At 35.1% G+C, this 20,810-nt stretch overlaps 1 protein-coding gene across 1 annotated transcript; it reads left to right on the plus strand.

Moving 5' to 3' along the window:
* Nucleotides 1–1,822: 1,822 nt before the first annotated feature.
* Nucleotides 1,823–18,826, plus strand: LOC112007323 (agamous-like MADS-box protein AGL11). The gene is made up of 6 exons (XM_065773956.1): nucleotides 1,823–1,959; nucleotides 8,805–8,886; nucleotides 9,662–9,723; nucleotides 17,271–17,370; nucleotides 17,722–17,763; nucleotides 18,689–18,826. The coding sequence occupies exons 1-6, from the start codon at nucleotides 1,823–1,825 to the stop codon at nucleotides 18,824–18,826; spliced, it is 561 nt and encodes a 186-aa protein (XP_065630028.1).
* The last annotated feature ends 1,984 nt before the right edge of the window (nucleotides 18,827–20,810 follow it).

Below are 20,810 nucleotides of genomic sequence, written 5' to 3' on the forward strand. Positions count from 1 at the left end.
CACAATTCTATACATTCAATGTATACAAAATTTCAATGAATGTACTCAATTTTGTAGATTCAAAGTATACCAATCTTCAAAGAATATTCTATTACTGTAATGTAATTTAATTTAGGTTTTCTTTTTATGTTTGTTATGTAATTGTTGGTATTATTATTTCGTTGAGTGTAAATTTGAAATGTAATTTTCCTTTACCTCTCTTTAATAGTTGTGAAACTTAAATAAAAATGATGGGACCACAAAGACCTGTCCTACTCGATGTTGTCCCAAGTCCCAAGTCCTATTTTGGAATACACCAGCCAGTCTTCCTATTCCAGCACTTCCACCAACTAGCTTTCAACAAGGCAAAAGTCTATTTTGGAAATCCTCCACTGGTTTGGCCAGCTAGGGGAGAAAAATCTTGTAGCGATCTCACAAATAATTATACTTTAGTTGTTAATTATTACCATTATCAAAAAAATAAGGGATAATTACAATTTACCCACATGTGATTTGCCTCTAATTCTATGTGCCTATCTGTGGTTTCAATTTTGACACTTTGCCCACCTGAGGTTCTTACCATGAATGTGCCGTAACCCACCTCTCCACTTTCCGTTACTCTAACATAGAATAAGTAAAAAAAAAAACCCCAAAACGAATCAAAACACTCTCATTCAAATCTTGAACATGAAGAACATGAAGGATATACCCAAAATAATAAAGATCAGAAAACAATAAATACTAAAGACTAAGCAATAAACACTAAAGACTAACAAATCAAGCTAATCTAAAATAAAGACTAAAGACATAACAATAAACACTCTCACAACACATAAGGCCCATTTTTCTTTTTCTTTTTTCTTTTTGTATGTGTGATCTGTTGTCCAAATCAAGCATATATACAAGGAAAGTGTGATCTGGTGTGTATTGGTGAAAAGATACAAGGAAAGTGTCCAAATCAAGCATATATACAATGGCCAAGATCTCTTCCCGGAACCCACAATCGACCACCAAACTTCACCCACTGCTCAGTTGAAGGCCATCGAAGAGGTCCTCATCAAGATCGCCGGTGCCATTCTCAACCTCATCGACAAGCACTACAGCGTTAAGGTTGAGAATGGCGATGACGCCGAGAATGGCAATCTCATCGAAGAGGTCCTCATTAAGAGGATGACTGTGAGATCCCCGGCGGAGACAATCTTGCCGAGGATGACTGTGAGGTCCTCATCAAGAGGTACTCAACAACAATCTCATCGAAGAGGTCCTCATCAAGATCCCCGGTGATCTCACAGTCGTCGATCTCCGCCAGGGCGATGACGTCGTTGCCGTCCTCGCCCGTGTCGCCGATGAGATCCAATGGCCTCTGGTGAAAGACGAAGCTACCGTCAAGCTTGACCACTCGCATGGGGTCATGGTGCTGTGGGTGGACCTGGGTCCGTGGGTCTTGGGATTGAGATCTGTGGAGTGGTTGATTTGAGTATAATTTTTCTGGGTTTGAGAAGTTTGGATTTGAAATTGGGGTTTCAAATATATGTCTGGATTTGAATCCGTTTGTTCTTAAGTTCCTGGGATTGTATATATGCTTGATTTGAATTCATTTGTTCTTAAGTTCCTGGGATCAAATGTTGTGCTATATTTTGGGGTTGTATTTTGATAGATTTATGTTTGATGGTATTACTTGATTTGATATGTATTAGTTTTCTGGATGCATGCTCTTCATGTTTGTGTGTGTTCTTCATGTTTGTGAATGGTGAGAAATTAATACCATATTTTAATCTTTTTTTTCTTTCGTTTTTTTTTTTTTTTGGTTTGTTTTTCTTGTTTGGGAGGAGAGAGATATAAAATGGGAGTAAAAAGACTTATTTACCCTTCTTTTTTAACAGAGGTGGGTTACGGCACACTCACAGTGAGAACCTCAGGTGGGCAAAGTGTCAAAATTGGAACCACATGTAGGCACATAGAATTAGAGGCAAACCACAGGTGGGTAAAGTGTAATTATCCCAAAAATAATAATAGTAAGTAAATATTTTTCTTTTTTAATTGAGATGGTAATATTTTTAATTTATGGGGTTCATTCCATCATTCCATGATGATTGCTCTTATTATTATGTTAAGACACTAATTAATCAGTTTTTGGTATAAATAGAGTTCATATTCCGAATCTTATTCGATTACATGAGATATTACTAACTAAGCTAATTGGAAAACACATTAATAATAATAGTAATAATTTTGAGTTTTGAAGTCAATAATAAAAATAAAAAGTTATACTAGTAAATAGTTGTGAAGGCATAACGATGATTTTAGATTATTAGATAGGAGACAAAGTTAAAAGAAAATGGAAAGTTAATTATTAACTAATACTATAATTAAAAAATCATCTCAAATAAATTTACGCATATAATAAATACTTATAAACAAAAAAAAAAAAAAAAACTCTTTATTAAAAACGGCAGGAATAAATAATAATAAATTAATGTCCACGTGGCCTAAATTAATAATAAAAAATGCCACGTCAGCGTCTAAATTAAAAAAAATTAATTTATTAATTTAACTAATTAAAAAATTAAAAACTAAATCAAAACTAAAAATATCATGAATTTAAACCCAGAAATTAAAAAAAAAAAAAAAAAAAAAAAAAAAAAAAAAGAACGAGCTGGACAAGATTGAACTAAAAAGATGAAAGATCTGGGTTGTTGGGCGAGATCTTCTTCTTCTTCACCCACAATCACTAAACAAATGTCATGGCTGCTGCTGCTTCTTCCTCTTCTCCAGTCGAGACCAAGGCCACCACCCCACCGCCGATCCCTTCCAGCCCACCCACCACCGTGCCTCTCCCTCTCCCGCTCCCTCTGCCCACTCCGCCTACGGCCCAGATCTAGGCCCAGCCCCAGACCCCGTCTCAGACTTCGATCCAGACCCAACCCAACCCTCCACTGCCTCGCGGCGCTTGCCGCAGCCGTGCTGGTCGCACGAAGCTGCAGAGAGCGAGATCCATGCCGTTTCGCGGTAGTATGGGCATAGAACAAAAAAAAAAAAAAAAAAAAAAAAAAAAAGGAGAGAAATGGAGGAGGGGGGACAAATCTGAAAGAACATTTGGGTGTCTGTCAATTTGGGTGTTATTATTGCCTTGATTTTCAGCGTGTAAAAACAACTGGGTGTCTGTCAATTTTCAATTTTTTTCATGATATGGGGTTGTGGTTGTATGTACCTTCATGATCTTGAGAAAGTGATCTTTTTTTTTTCTCTCTCTCTTTGTTATTCGATTATGATTATTGTTTTGATCTGATCAAATTGTATGTTATTTTCATTCTGTTGGGTTTATATGGTGCTTAAGGAGTTTTAATTGGATATGGATGTTTGATTGGTTGATTGAAAAATGTGGGGGAGGAAATAAGAATTATTGAATATTCATGCAATTAATCGATTATTATTAATCTTCTTAGTTCAATCTTGTCCAGATCGTTCTTTTTTTCCTTTTTTTTTTTTTTAATTTCTGGGTTTAAATTCATGATATTTTTAGTTTTTGATTTAGTTTTTAATTTTTTTAATTAGTTAAAATTAATAAATTAATTTTTTTTAATTTAGACGTTGATGTGGCATTTTTTATTATTAATTTAGGCCACGTGGACATTAATTTATTATTATTTATTCCTGCCGTTTGCCACGTCAGCTTTTTCCGTCTCTGATGTAACGGCAGGGACCAAAACAGAAAGCGTTTTTCAGGATAGGGACTAAAAGCGGTAAAAATAAAATGTAAGAACTAAAATGGGAATCGCGTGAAAATGTAGGGACTAAAAGTGGCTTTTCGCCTTTTTTTTTTTTTTGGTTAAATGACATGACTTGGATTAAGCTTAATCCTTACTTCCCTCATTGCCTGAAACCACTAATTATTTGAGTAAGACTAAGTTTAAGCTATAACTTAAGTCACTTGACGGAACGCTTGTCATCCTTCATTCCCCTCTAGGCCACTCATTGATTCTTCAACAGGTAAAGGAGTAGGAATGAACCCACATTAGATTAGAACCAAGGGGGCCATGGCCTTGACCCCCTTTTTTCTTCCTGAATTCAATTAGTCCAAATAAGGTCTAAAACAACAATGAAAATAAATGGTCTGTTAGTCTACAACTTTTGGCTTTCCTCTAAATAAAAAACCTTTTTAACATTAAATATTTTTTAAATTTGTTTTCTACGTTTTTAGTGTTTTATACATCTAAAATCGACAAAATAAGAAAAACATCTTAATTAGTAGAGAATTAAGGGCAAATCATGAAGAAGAGACTAAAGCGCTTCAAGAAAAATACATTTTAGTTCTATTCTAATTTTTTTTTTTTTTTTAAAGATAATTACAAGGTGTAAATACACTTTTGGTCCCTACATTTTGGAGTCATTTATATTTTAGTCCTTACATTTCTATTTTACCATTTTTAGTCCTTAAACTAAAAAATGTGTTCCATTTTGGTCCTTACCGTTAGTTCACTAATAAAAATTGCAGATGTAGCTAACTGAGTGCATTGCTGGCGCTTTCAATGCTAACGTGACCATTAAAAAGATATTTTTAAAAATAATTTTATATTTTTAAAATTCCATGTCAGCAATTTTCAAAAGTTTTTTTAAAATTTTAATTAAAAAAAATCTCAAAAAAAATTTACTTTAAAAAAATTAAAATCTGATTAAAATTTAAAAAAAAAAAAATTCTTTAGTTTAGAGAAGAGCTAAAGCCCAAGCCAACCACCAACGCTGTCACCAAAACCTGAACAGAGCCTAATCCAAAAACATATTTCTTCTTGGAACTAAAACATTGAGTTCAAAACTTCAGTTTAATTCTTTTCATGAGGACACATAAAATGAAAAGGCTACACCAAGACTTATAAAAATAAACCCCACCTCAAGGCCAATATTGAACAATAAGAAAACAAAACGCTAAAATCCATTCACATACTCACTTTTTCCTCTACTCAAAAAAACCGATCATATAGAGCAACTTCCGAAGGATTGAGCTGAGATAATCAGTGGCGGAGTGTTTGAGAAAAATGACGGAACTGAAAACAAATCGACTTGACCTTTTATACTTGAAGTCTTGGACCTTGCTTTTTAGTACTTAACGATTACAATTTTTTTGCTTTTTTTTTTTTTTTCTCTGTAGCTTTTGCTTTCTCACTCGACTTTCTCGCCGTTTGTTTGGAAGGTGAGAAAGTGCGAGAAAATGAGAGCTCGCTGAGAAAAAGAGAGAGAGGGAGATAGTCAATTCAAAAGTTGTCTGTTAAAAAAAAAAAATTCATTAGTTTAGAGAAGAGCTAAAACCCAAAATGGGAAAAAAAAATTGAAAATTTAATCAGATTTTAATTTTTTTTAAGTTTTTTTTTTTATTTTGACATTTTTTTAATTAAAATTTTTAAAAATTTTTGAAAAATGCTGACATGGAATTTTGAAAATATAAAATTATTTTAATAGTCATGTCAGCGTTAAAACTGCCAACAGTGTCCTCAATTAGCCACATCAGCAATTTCTATTAATAGACTAACGATAAGGACTAAAATAAAACGTGTTTTTTAATTTAGGAATTAAAAGTAGTAAAACAGAAATGTAGTTACCAAAATAAAAATTATCCAAAAATGTTGGGACCAAAAGTGCATTTACGTCTAATTACAATATGCTGCTAATCCTACAGCTCAAACTCTTTTTCCGTAATCCCTCAAACATTTTGTGTATAGGGAGGTGTCAATTCAGATATAAAGCATTTGGCTATTTCTATTCTAAGTTATATGATTGTTCTTATGTGTTTGTTTTTTTCTCTTCAAAATTTTGAGGGGAATGGTAATAGATCTAAAGTACATATATTTTATTATCATTTCTCTCTTGATTGTTCCAAGTGGTTAGTAACAGTAAAAAGATTAACAACTTACCAATTTGTTTTCCAGCCCAAAAAATAAATCAAAACTTCTTTATAGAGTGATTTTACTTGTACTTATTGTTCTTGTTTTTACTACAACTAAAGTACAAACATTTACAGATATAAATTTATCTAAACTTTGTTTTGCAATAAAAATGAAGAAGGTCAATTTGATTTTGCAGTTTAAAAAGAAATTATTGCAAATTTAGTATAAGATCAATCATAGATTCTTTTGGAGATTTAAAAGAATTTTGAATTCCAGTTGATAAATTCTGAATTTAAAATTTATCGAGACAAAATTATTTTACATCTTTCTTTTATTTATAGTTTTTTGGTTAAAATTTTATTTATATCTTAACATTAAATTTTAAATGAATACTGATATTATTTTAGTATATTTCTCATTTATGAATTCTAAAAGAATGTTTGTTCATACAACTCTTAAAACTAAAAGGCTAGTTTCATCCTTATAAATAAGTTAGTATGGTCATGCCTAGATAGGATAGTAGTTAGTATGGTCATGCCTAAATAGGATAGCCACAACTGATTCTCTCAATATTTACATTAAAAAATTTATTTAAAAAAAAAAAAAAAACTCTTTCTCTCTCTAAGTGAGGGTTTGGATAGTGCTTAAAGTTGCGTTGCGTTTTACTCGGTTGTGTTTTCTCCTTTTTTTTTTTTTTTTTTGGCCGCATTGTTTGACTTTGAGAGAAAAAAGTACTGTGCATGAACAGTGCGTGCAATGTTCACGCACTGTTCATGTATTGTTTACACATTAAAAAATATTAAAAATAGGTCCCACAATACTATCCATACATTTAAAAATTATTTTTCTATAATGTTTTCAGCAACAATAAACCCTAAATGTATAGTATGTCATGAATCTGAATTTTTTATTTGATAAGAAAAATAATAATATATGATAGATTGTAATTAATAGATCATAAAATGGAATATTATAATACAAGTTCTTACATTTATTGAAACACTTCATCTTTGAGAGGCCTTTTGTACCAATTAAGAGAGTACCGTCAATATTGTAGTACAAGTTCTTGGTCTCTAGCCTTAGTGTTTTTATTAGAATTTATATACTACAGTTAAGTATGTAAAAAAGGTTTACCCTGCAATAGCTACATTTCCTTTCCTCTTCCATAGTTAACATAAAAATCTCAATTCCCATAGTTTTTCTTTTATCTCTTATTTTTAAAGGTTTTAATTCCCTTTTTTTTTCTTGTTTTAATTAATTAAAGCAATCAAAATATATACTTTCTTTTAAGAGTTGTTCACTTTTCTATAGGACTGAAACTTTCAATAGTGGCTATTTGTCCATTCTGCTTCTATAATTAGTTAATTATACCAAGTAATAGATGAAGCAAAAGAGTAAATACCTTCTTCATGGTAGGGTTTCTTCTATTTAGTGTCAAAATGAGAAGTAAGAAAGGCGATGCATGTCCCCTTTCTATACTTAGAGACCGTTTGGCTGGAGCGTTGCGTTGCACGTTTACGTTTTCAGCCTTTTTTTTTTTTTTTTTTTTCACGCGTCCCCAGCTTTTCCAGACAAAGTGTTACTGTAGCAACACTGTTGTGGCTACTGTTCATTGAACAGTAGCCACAACATGTGACTTTCTCACCCAATTTTTACTATTCACGGACCCACAATTTTCACTTTTCAACAACTTTTTCATTAAAAATGGGCCCCACGGTACTATTCACACATTTAAAAATTATTTTGCTACAGTATTTTTCAGTTTTCAATTTCAGTTTTCAGTTTTCAGCTCTATCCAAACAGGCCCTTAGTGTGTTGGGGGATGCAAATGCATAGGGATGACATTGGTTTTTCTTTCTATGTGACTGAGACATTGAGTTGACTTGAAAATGTACCACTTATAGAGTATAATGATTCTCTGGATTTTAATTAAGGACATTGTTCTTCATCTTCTTGACAACATGTACAAATCACAAGGATCCTATTATAAGTTGATTACAAATACACCCAACTTCACAATCTATTGATTTGTGTAATTGTGAGTAGTTGATGGAAAGCGATGAGTCCTTATAATTAGTAGTAAGTAGAAAGTGTCAACCACTTATAGCCACACAAGATAAAAAGTTGTGAAATTAAGTGTTTGATTAAGTGTGTCCCTAAAATTATTCCCCTATTATATACTGAGTGTAGTCAACTACATAAATTGGACTCCCCATCTAGTTTGTTTTTACTTAGATTTGGTTGAGCTAACGTAAATTTCTATTGTCTTAAAAGTGTTGCTACAAGTGCAATATTTTTGTAACATTTTTTATCTTGTTGAGTATCAAGTTATTATTGATTTTCACATTGACCATAACTAAGATAGTAATACTACTTAATTTCTATCATTAACAACTTGTTACTTCAATGATTGTGAAAAAAGTTGTGGCTATATAAACTTATAGTTTCTCTCAATTATTAGTTTCTAGTCTTGATAAAGTATCATCCATGGTGTGACTCTCACATTTGTTAGAAAGTAAAATGGAGATAAGATTGACTAGCATGATCAAAAGTATAATATTTCTCTCATATGGCTGGTTCTAAACGCATGTAGGTGGGTAAAATGAACAAAAGATTTATTTCAATTACATAAATCGTGGAAAATGTTATCAGCGTGTTTTGAAAACTAAAGCTAAAACTTCAAGCCTTATGTGTTATAATCTTAAATATTTACTTTCCCTTACATAATTTCATCTAGTGAACAATGTCTTTATTTAATTTTTTTTAAGCATTAAACATGATTATCTTGGAAGCATAAGCATTTTATAACATCAACTTAACTAAGAACATAATTTTGTAAGAATTTCTAATTTATGTATGTGTTTTATTTATTTATGTGTTTTCATGTGTACAATTTAGATATGTCTTTGAATTAACATTGAAAACTTGATTTGTTTTGCCAAATAGCACAAAATCAACCATAGAGAGGTATAAGAAGGCATGCAATGATGGCTCAGGAACAAGCTCTATTGCACAAACAAATGCTCAAGTAAGCTATTTCTCTATATTCTTTTTTACTTTTTTGTCTCTTTCTTCTAGGGAGCAATTTCTATATATGCATTATAGTGTGTGTTTGGCAAAAATTAAAAAGTCAATTTATTTTACTATTCAACTTATTTTTGTAATTATTCATGGGCATCACTGCACTTTTTGTTATTGTTATGGATTCCACTATATTATTTCAGCTAACTTTTATCTTTATTTACAGTACTTTCAGCAAAAAAGTTTCAATTTCAACAAAATAAACAGGTCCCAAATAGACCCATAATGAGTTATGACATATTATAAATGAAAACGGCAACATCCCAAATGTATTAGATTAAATGAATATATATTGCACGAACATGTGTAGAGTGACAAATTATATGTGTATTAAGTCGATTTGTACCATATAAATGATTGCGAGATTCTACTTGTAACTTGACTATTCGTTTTAGGGTTTAGTGCACTTTCCATATTAACAATTTGTTTGGTTAGTTGTTGCATTTTTATTTACTTTTTAGGAAAATTATTGTATACTCTCAAAGTACCATAAATGTGTACTCCCTCATCTCACATGAATGGTGGGTCTTACTAATTAAATTCATAATGTAACCCACCATTCATGTGAGAGGGAGGAGTATGCATTTATGGTACTCCGAGAGTACCTAATAATTTTCTTACTTTTTAAATTCTTCTTGTTTAGCATATGTACTATAGAATTTATGAACTTGACAAGGCTAACATATACTTCCTATATAATTTATGTTTTTGAATACATGCAGTACTATCAACAAGAATCTACAAAACTGAGACAACTCATCCAAAATATGCAAAACGCTAACAGGTGATTTCCATTTGTCCTTGTTTCTAACTGCAAATGGAAAAAGAATGATTAAAAAATTATTTTTTCAAAATTATTTTTCTTTATACACAACTTATCAAAGACATTGAACATCTGTTTATTCTATGGCATGGATTAAAAGGCTTTACAATGTTGCACACATTATGAAAACTACCAATAATAAAAATGAAAGTAAAGATAAAACATGAAATTAATCCAAGAATTATATATATATTGAATTTCAATTGGAAAATTAAGTTTAATACTGAGAAGTGGTGATCCCACAATTGTAACGACATTGTCTCAATTCCACTTAATGCTTTGGGCCTCATCTATTATGCTTGTGATATTAATATTAATCAATCAAAGTCATCCAACAATAAATCTATTTGTGGCCTTGTTATGAAAGAGATGAAGATCTAGCGGTCATATCATTCTTTTATCAATACATGTGCATCCATAAAACCTATTAGGCAATTAAGCATGAGTTATACCAAGGATATACACAAAATATGCCCAAACATTTATGAATGTTTATATAAATGGGAGTTATATTAGAATTTTTTTACCTCAATTTTTTTTCACCATAAGAACTCGAATGTGTTAGATCAAAAGAATTTTTTTCAATAAATATGCTTAGCTTCATGTGTTAATAATATGTTGGCTTTTATAATTTGATGGATAATGTATTAACATAGATAAGTTTGGTGATTAGAGGTATTTTGGAGGCTCTTAAAGAGTTTAAAAAAATTGTTATTTGGATTTGGTTTCCTTGGTGTTAAAAAAAAATTATTTTTCTTAGTATGAAAGGAAATATTTTCCTTATTAAAAAAGTAATATCATATTTATTATTCATCAAGAAATATAATTGAAGATTTTTTTTTTTTTTTTTGATAGGAAACACAACTTTATTTAGCATGGGAAAAAGATACAATATCATGAGTACATGCATGCTCAATAAGACTAGGACACTCCTCTAGCCATGCAACGTAGCTTTCTATACCTCTAGCGTGGTGGGCCAACAGGTCTGCAGGGATATTTCCCTGCCTTTTGGTATGGGAAAAAGCATAACTTCTAAAAGCTTTTGCACGTTGAGACATACCAGCCACATGATTTTGCACAGATGTGGACACTTCACCCACTCCTCTAAGTGCATTACATATACTCAGAGCATCACCCTCCAAGATTACATCTTGGACCCCTACATCCAATGCAAACTGGATTCCCACCTCCATAGCTTTGGCTTTAGTCTCCAACGCACCTAAGGGACGACCAAGCTTATGGCTTAAAGCAGCGATCACTTCTCCTGCCAAGTCACGTGTTACCACCCCAATACCAACCTGCTTCTGTTTGGTGAAAACTGTGCCATCTACATTGACTTTATAACTACCCAGTTGTGGAGGGTACTATTTAATCTTCTTTGTGGTTGACTCTCTCGTGGTATGTGGTTTCTCATTTGCTACCTGAAACTCGTCCAAAATCCTTAGAGAGCTTCTCATAATAGCTAATCCATTTCGACTCACACCACCATGTCTGACCTCATTTCTTTGCTTCCATATTCCCCAGCATACCATAATAGTCCTTTCTACTAAGCCAGGGCACTTGTCTAACCACTTCTGTAATTTCCATATCACATCTATAAATTTCCAAGATGATGTCAAACGAAAAAATCAACTTATTGGACGACCATACCTCCTTTGCTCTATCACAAAACCAAAAGATATGGCATATGGTTTCCGAGGCTTTCCCACATGACTCACAAAGATTATCCTTCGTGATGTTTCTCTTCCATAAGTTCTCCCTTGTTGCTAAAATGTCACGGCATGCCTTCCATTCAAAGTGCTTAACTTTATTCGGCACTTGCATATTCCAAAGGTCCCACCACACCTTTTTCAAGGTAGCAGGATTCGAGCTCTCAGGCGAATTTCCTCCAGTGGACATTTCTTGGGCCAGTCGATATGCACTCTACACCGTAAACTTCCCATTTTTGCTTGCCGCCCACACCAGACGATCTCTGGCACCATGTGTACTTAGGGGAATGCTTAAGATTGCTTCCACATCCTAGGGGAGGAACCGTTGGCGAATCAGATGCTCCTTCCATTCGATCCAGTCGACATCAAGTAGGTCACAAACCCGTGTCACTTGCAAACCAAGCCTCACAAGTGTGACTACCCTGTATATGCTCGGGTTATGCAGCCACTTATCCCTCCAAACCTGAATTTGTTCCCCATCACCTACTTGCCATCTTACACCTCGTTTGACCACTGCCTGAGCTGACAATATGCTCCTCCAAGCAAAGGATGGCTAGCCACCCAAAGTAGCCTCTAGGAAGTCGCACATTGGGAAGTACTTGGCTTTGTAAACTCTATAGAACAATGATGAAGAGTTTGTCTGCAAGTGCCACCCCTGCTTTGCCAATAGAGCCATGTTGAAAAGCTTCAAGTCCCTAAAGCCCATACCCAATTTTTCTTTTGGTAGACACATTTTCTCCCAGCTCATCCATGCGAGCTTCTTCTCCTCCTTCACTTGTCCCCACCAAAATTACCAAAATTGTCTTACCATCCCTGTCAGCTCATCACATAAGGTATTAGGGAGCTTAAAGCATCTCATTGTATATGATGGTACTGCTTGGGCAATTGCTTTTATTAGAATCTCCTTACCGGCGCTTGAAAGTAATTTTTCCTTCCACCTCGCTAATTTGTTTGAGACCAGCTGCTTCAACTGAGCAAACGTATTCCTCTTCGACCTGCCTACCAAGGAAGGGAGCCCCAGGTAGGATTCATGTGGTTTTATGACTTGCGCACCGAACATCGTCTTGATCGCCTCTCTTACTCGTTGGCTATATTATGGCTAAAGAATAATGAAGTCTTATTCCTGTTTAATTGCTACCCCGAGGATGCTTCATACACCTACAATACCCGCTATATTTCCTCACATTCCTTTATTGTAGCCCACCCAAAAATCAGACTGTCATCAACAAAAAATAGGCGTGAAATTCTAGGCCCCCTCGTCGACGCTACTACACCCCTTAACTCCTTTCTTTGGACAGCCTTGTGTAGTAGTGCAGATAAGCCTTCGGCACGAATAAGGAATAAGTAAGGCGACAATGGGTCCCCCTGACGCAAACCACATATTGGAATGATTTGTCCACAAGGCGTCCCATTGATGCATATCGCATAAGTAACCGATGAAATACACCTCATAACCAGCCGAGTCCAGTTCTCATGGAATCCCAGTTTTGACATTATTTATTGTAGACAGCCCCATTCCACCCGATCATAGGCCTTGCTCATATCTAGCTTCAATTCCATCTCCCCACATTTCCCCTTTTTCTTCCTGTTGATGTGATGCATTAGCTCATGAGCCACTAGTACGTTGTTAGTGATGAGCCTATCTGATACGAAGGCACTTTGATTCTCACACACAATATCCTGTAGAACCATCTTCAACCTGTTCACCACTGCTTTAGATGCTAGTTTGTAGGCCACATTGCACAAATTTATTGGTCAGTAGTCTATCACTCTTTTAGGGTTCTTTATTTTGGGAATAAGAACTATGTGAGTTTCATGAAACTTAGGGGGACCTGCACCATGGTTAAGAAAATCCAGAACAGTCTGTATAACAATAGAGTTTATAGTATGCCAAAAATGCTAGTAAAATAAGGGGGGCATACCATCAGGTCCTTGTGCCTTCATAGGGTGCATTTGTTTCAAAGCTTGCTCTACCTCAGAAGCTTGGAATTCTTGTAAGAGTTTGGAGTTCATCCTATCAGTCACTTTGGAGTGAATAGCATCAATAAGTTCAGCACTAACATTCAGTTGAGAGAACGTAAAGAGTTGCTCAAAATACTCCACAAAAGTTCTACCAATCACCTCCCCATCCTCTTGCCAAGTGTCTTCAGCATCCCTAATCTGGTGGATGGTGTTTCGTTGGTGTCTGTTGGAAGCTTTGGCATGAAAGAAAGAAGTATTACGATCCCTAGTCCTTAACCAGCAATTCCTCGATCTCTGATGCCATATATCTTCCTCAACCACCATCAATCGGTTCAGCTCCATCTTCGTGGCCTAAATCTCCTCCATCCGTGCAATGCCATCCTGTCTCCCTTCCAACCCTTGAAGTTTTTTCTGTAGTGCTGCAATCTTCTAACCCACATGGCCAAAGGTAGTTTTGTTCCAGATAGAAAGTGACCTTTTGCATTCCTCCAAGCACTGTGTGAACTAGTGTTGAGTACTCATACATCTCCCCCTCTCCCATGCATCCTTAACCACATCCATTGTTCATCTCTTAGCCACATAGCTTCAAACCTGAAAATTTTTTTTTTTCGCGCTTTCCGACCAGACCGTGGAGTTTTAAAGACCAACATAGTATGATCCAACCTCGAGGTGGCCACGTGAAATAATCGAACATTTGGGAACATAGTCAACCAGTCCGAGCATACCAAAGCCCTGTCCAGGCATTCCTTGACCCAACCATGTGCCCCCATTTTTCTACTCCAGGTATAATCCGCTCCAATATAACCCAAGTCTGGGAGTTTGCATCGGTTTATTGTTGTCCTGAAGTTGTTCATCTGCCATTCCGGACGTAACTTACCACCCACCTTCTCTCGTAAGTATAGTATTTCATTGAAGTCCCCCATGCAAATCCACGACGGAGTATACCTTTTCTCAAGCTCCTCCAACAGTTGCCATGACTCCTCCCTTTTACTTATTTATGGGTGTCCATAAAAACCGATAAACCTCCACTTCCTATTACCATGATCGTCAGTAACTATAGCGTCAATATGGTGAGGAGAAAAAGTTTGAACATCCACCTTCGTTGATTTTCTTCACAGGAGCGCCAGACCCCCTCCTCGCCTCACACTAGGCACTACTAGAGCCTGTTGCCGATCCAGTTTGCTCTTTATTCCTTCCATTTCCGATACTATAAGCTTGGTCTCAATAAGAAAGACCAAGATGGGATCTTCCTCCAAAACCACTTTCTGGAGAGCTTTAACTGTGCAGGAGTTCCCAAGCCTCTGATAGTTCCAACATACGGCGCTCATTGCTCCCGTCGGGGCTGTCCCGCAGCCACCGCTGATCCCAGTTGTTGTGCCATGAGTTTACTGAGTACCAAGACCTCCCCTTCTATCTTCTGTTTCTTCCCCACGTCCTCTTCCATGACTATTTCTTTCAACAGTGAATGAAGTTTTCTCTTCGGCCCAACATCATTGTCAACTGTCATCTTCGCCATATCATGACCTTCCTCCGCCCCATATTCGTGGCTGCGTTCTTCTTGCATGAAATTTTCCTTTCCCACCCCTTTACGTGCTTGTCTTTTCTTTTTCTGACCAGAGCTCGTCACCTCTCTTGTCTTGGTCCCACTTGATGGCTTTGTGAATTGTGGTATAGGATCCTATGGAAAATAAGTTATGGGCTTGGCTTACTTCATGCCCCATGGTATTGCCATGAGAAAGGGATGCCTCTAAGTCCAAGCCCATCTCACTTAAGCCCATTTCTGAAGTGAGCTTAGCAGCAAGGCCTGTTAAGTTGTCCTCCTCTGTACCCATTCTTTTTAAATTTAAATCGTCCACCTTCTTCGTCGTATTATCCGCAACATCCGAGAATGAATCTGTAAATGGAGGATTTTCTAGATTCGGAGTAACAGCTAAGATAGCGGCGTCAATCACTCTTAATTGCTCCTCAAAATTCGCAGTAGTCAGATTGCGAGAGATTTCTGCCCCCTCACGTGGTCGTATTTGCTCTAGGCTTGCAGTGTCAAGCCTAGTGGAATCCATATCATCAGTCACATGCTCATGTTCCTAGCCAGCCTCCATCCTGTCCGACCTGCACCTTGTCGGAGCCACCATCTCATTGGCTTCACCCAGACATTATGGTCCAACATTACTTCTATTCGACGCAATGACCAACTGCGGCCTTTGGAGGCGCTCCTGAGTTGCGCACAGCCACTGTCCGAATTGTTTTTCCTCCAATCGAAGCGATTCTTTACTGCGTATCCACTAGACGCGATCTCGCTTGACATGGTCCAACTTCCCACACCAATAGCAAAATATAGGTAATCTCTCATATAGGTAAAGATGTAGCCCTTAAGGGATTCCTCCGTGGATGTAGGCCGTCAAGGCTGAACCACGTAACCCTCGTATTCTTGATGTTCCTATTTTATGCTTCCTCTTCCGCATCCACTCTAGCATACACAACATGGTATAACACATTGCGTTTGATAATATTCTCCATTTAACATGGCATCAAAGCTAATATTCAACATGGCATCAAAGCTAATATTCAACACAACCCATGTCGCCGCTGATTCCCCAATGCAAACCCAACGTCCTCGGCACAGCGGCTGAGTGATATCCATCGACATTCGTATTCTAAGATGACCCCCCAGGCTAAAACCTTTCTCATCGACGTTGACCTTCTCCCCTTCCCCCAGTATTCCTCCAATCTGTAAACCGACTTCCTTCATTTGGTTCATGGTGGGAAGTCCATGAATCTGTACCCAAAATTAAGCCCTGTTAAACTTCAACTTGTTAACTGCTTCCCCCCACCTTCAATTTATGGATAACCACCAAGTATTTGTCAAATGCCCAGGGGCTGAGCAAGAGAACTCTATCGAGGTCCTTCGCCTCCTCAAACCAGAATAAAACCTTGTTATCGCCCATGTCACTGACTTCAAAGTTCTTCTCAGTTCGCCAAACAGACTTCAACACCTTAGCCATCGACTCAAGACTCACCCTTCTTTTCGTGTAAAACTTTCCAACCAAAACGTGCCCCATTTTAGTCGTTGGTGGTGTCAAATCCACCTCACATTCTTCTAAATCCGATAAACGGAGCCCAGCGCACTTGTTTGCAATATCGTCCATGGTCCCAGCATTGTGTAATAGAAACTAGAAAAACACCTATTTTCTACCGTCGTAACGGAGAGATAAGTTTGCCTTACGGCAAGCCCGTTTTTCACCTCTAAGTTTCCGTAGACAGCCTAGAGAGAAACTGCTCTGTTTCTATATTTCAAGAACAAAGTTTTTTCACCTCTAGGTTTCCGTAAACGGCCTAGAGAGAAAACTTTTCGTATAATAATTGAAGATTTTAAATATGCATTATTGTAAAAATTTTGGTTGCTTTAGTCAGGTGAGAGTTCTGTCTAAAGTAGTCCTTTTGTGTATGGTGCGGTGTGGTAATGATTTTAGGGTTGAAAATACCAATCCATATAAGGGATCTTTTGAATGTATTTGGACTTATGGATTGTGAGTTTGTATGTATGAGACTTGTGGGTTAGTTTTTTACTCTTTTTTGTTTTGTGAGGGTTGTTTGTGAAAGCCTTTTGAGTGAAGTTTGTGAGGTTTGGCGGGTGTGATTAAAAAACATATCATTGATAGTGGATTTTGGTTGGTATTGCCAGTGAACATAAATTTGGAGTTGATAGAACCACGAAAAATATTATTATCTTATGTGAATATATATATATATATATTGTTTATATGAATGCATTTCCATTAGCCTTAAATCAATGAATCATAACAAAGAATTAATTATAATTTTCTTCTTTACTTGTAGGCATTTACTGGGTGAGGGATTAAGTTCTCTTAGCATCAAAGAAATGAAACAATTGGAGAGCAGGATTGAACAAGGACTCACTAGAATCAGGTCAAAGAAGGTAAAAATATAAAATAATGGTGATATGGAAAGAAAAAGTAAAGAAAATGTTAACGTGCATTCTAAGACACAATAGGAAGACCAAGCTCAATCACATTTTGACATGTCACTGATTTCTTAACTTCTACTTCCCAATATCTTAAAACGCTATCGTCTATCTCATTTAATTTTCCTCCCTTATAATGTGGTCTAATTCTCTTACTTGTTCACTACAACAGCATGAAATGTTGCTGGCTGAAATTGAATATTCTCAGAAAAGAGTAAATCCTATCTTACTTCATTTTAATTCATTTCTATTTTACTACTTGTCAAACTTTCTTACTGGCTAATTGATATCCAAAATTTTCTCTAGGTGATGGAGCTCGAAAATGAAAGTGTTTATCTTCAAGCAAAGGTATATTTGCTAAACTTCTTAGACTAAATTATAGAGCACCAATTATTCAACACCCATTAGTGTACATTGTCTATACACATCATCCAATTTACGTCTTAAACACGGATATGTTTAAAAAATGTGGATATTGTTTGTGAAATTATAGACATTGTATGTACGGAGTGTACGTTAACACGTGTATAAGAATATTTCTCCTAAATTATATATGGACTTGACCATGTGACTTGTTAAATACCTTTTTGATTGAGGATTGGTAGCAAATTAACGGGCTTAAAATAACTAATCAAAACAACTAGATATTTGTATTTACAGATTTCAAATGATTTTAGTACAACACTTGCTTAGATAGGACAAACCTATTCAACCTTTCAATAGGATTTTCCCCACCTTATATTTAAACGGTGTGTCTTGTGATCCATTGCTTATTTTCACACCAAATTATTGACTTCCAAAACCCTTTCATGGAGTCATAAGGGAGAGGATGGAGAAAAAACAAAATAAAACAAAACAAATAGGAAAACACAGGCAAGAGGTTATTGACTTTCTCTAGAAAGTGTTTTACTTACTAAAACACAACAATATGGGATTTTAATATTTGATGGTTTGAATTGAATTTACATGTAGTCTCCTTTGAAAAGTGATTTACACACGGATGAGTGAAACATAGCAATTAAGTTTCATGGCATTCACATTTTTAGTGTCTTTATTTCCATTTCCAAAGTTGGAATTGATAACCCATGAGCTAAAGTTCATGTTTGAATCATTCTAAAGCAGACCTAAAACCAAAAAATTATCACCCAATAAAAAAAATTAGAAAAAAAAGAGTAAAATTTAATGGCATCACACGTCAAATTTTTTGCTAATAAACCGCATTCATGTTTGTTAAAACATTTCTTACTTCTAAAGTTTTTTTTTTGTTTTTTAGATAGCAGAAGTTGAAAGGCTTCAGCAAGTAAACTTGAATATGTCTGGATCAGAGCTCAATGCAATTCAGGCATTATCTTGCAATTTCTTTACTCCAATTTTAGTTGAGGGTAGCACTTCCTTCGCACAACCTAAATAAAAGATACTCTGTCTGGGGTAGTTTATCCACTTCCTTGTATTTCATCCTTTTTAACATTTATCTGTAGACTAATTTTTACTACTTATGTTTACTTATAAGATCCAATGAAAAACCTTGCAATCAACCAAATTTTTATTAATACATCAGTAATTTTAAATACTATGCTCCCTGAATGCAATTACAAGATTAAAGTTAATCCTATAAGAGTTAACATAAGTAAAAATACACCATACGGTCCATATGTACTTTGACACAAATTTTTTGTCCCAAACTATATAAATATTGGCATTTAACATCTATCTTGGTATTCTTTGACTCACACTTTTTAGAATTATTTTTTTTTTCCCTCAGGTTTAATATCCTCTACTTATCAATTATGGAAACCTAAGATACTATTCTTATCACGCTTAGCAATGAAAAATTTCTTTATATTTGGCTTGATGATCAATAATACCAGAAAAGAGAAGGATACATGTTCTAACTTTAAATTCTTCATTGTGTTTATGCAGGTAAACTATTCAGCACCAAATCTGCAAGTGGGATCATATTATATAATGCCTAAATAAAGATCTCATTATCTACAATCTTATTAAGTTATTTGGCACTAAATCATTGTGGCTTGTGTTATGTAGTGTCTAGCATTTCTTTCTACAAGATAATCTGCACTTGTCTTTGCCTAACAATATAAGATGTGGTTATATTTTTATTAAGGAGTATAATATCAATGACTAGATAAATGCCAAGCATATTTACTACTTACTACCAGTGATCACATATTAGTTTATTTTTGCATAATGTTTGCCAATTATTTTAAGGCAAAGGCAATGTGACACATACAATGAACAAGTCATGTATGTCATCCACAAGATAAGTAAACCTGTGATCCTCATTCCCTTTACTCTACTTGTGCTAGCAGAGGTTCTCTATTGCTTAAAAGTCAAACACATGATGAATTATAAGTAATGAAAGATAGTTAAATTTAAGTTTCTTTTTGGTAATCCAATGATATGCATAATCTAGGTAGTAAAGTTGACTTAAATTTAGTTTAAATTTTAAGTTTCTTATTATGTAAAATTCTTGCGCAAACAACATTTTTCTTTAATCCCATAATGAATCACTTATTAGAAGACCACAAAGCTTGTTAGGGGGGTCTTAAGGAGAGGAGGGAGTGAAATTGATAAGTGGCAATGGGTGACTACAGTGTGGTTTACTTCAACCATGAGATACTTACCACTTTCCTAGCTCAAATGTATTTTTTGAGTGGTAAACTGCCTTTGGTAATTTGGTTTTTGTAATAAGAAATTATTCTTAACACTTTTCTTTTTTTTTTTTTTCTTCCTCTTAGAATTGTGTTTAGTTGGCAATAGATTCCTTTAAATAGGAACTGCTCTTCTTTTTATTTTTAACCAAACCTCCTCCACAACTAGTACCATCCCATGATCAATTTTGGCTAAAATTACATAAAGATTTGCAACCATGGCCAAGGACTTCCCAATATGAAGCCTTGTTGTTGCACCATGAGAGTGCAACAACAAGTGGTTGCCAAATAGGACTTGGAGTCCATTTTTGTCCTTAATTATTTAGCCAAACCAATAATTAATCAATTATTTTGGAAGAGGTGAGATTTGAACCATAGTTATCCTAAAATTTTATTTTTAAAAAAAGAGAAAAAAAAATGTCAATAACCTAACTACAAGCCTCTTAACATTATTAACTCATTTTCAATGAAATGAACCTTATAGAGTCACAATGTATTCATTACAAATTGCCTATCCTGTATTGAGTGAAATTATCTATGGAGAAGGCAATTCTTGAAATGCATCTAAATGCAACATTTCCATAGCAGTAATTATAATAGAACAATCGGGACATTTTAATCGTTAAGATAGTTTTGAGACACTGACATATGTATGGTGGCATTAAATTATATATGAGCCCACCAAAACATGACAGGCCAGAGAAAGCTACTACTAATATTGTTGTT

Source organism: Quercus suber, unplaced genomic scaffold, assembly GCF_002906115.3.
Source record: "Quercus suber isolate HL8 unplaced genomic scaffold, Cork oak 2.0 scaffold_83, whole genome shotgun sequence".
In the NCBI taxonomy this organism is placed as follows: domain Eukaryota; kingdom Viridiplantae; phylum Streptophyta; class Magnoliopsida; order Fagales; family Fagaceae; genus Quercus; species Quercus suber.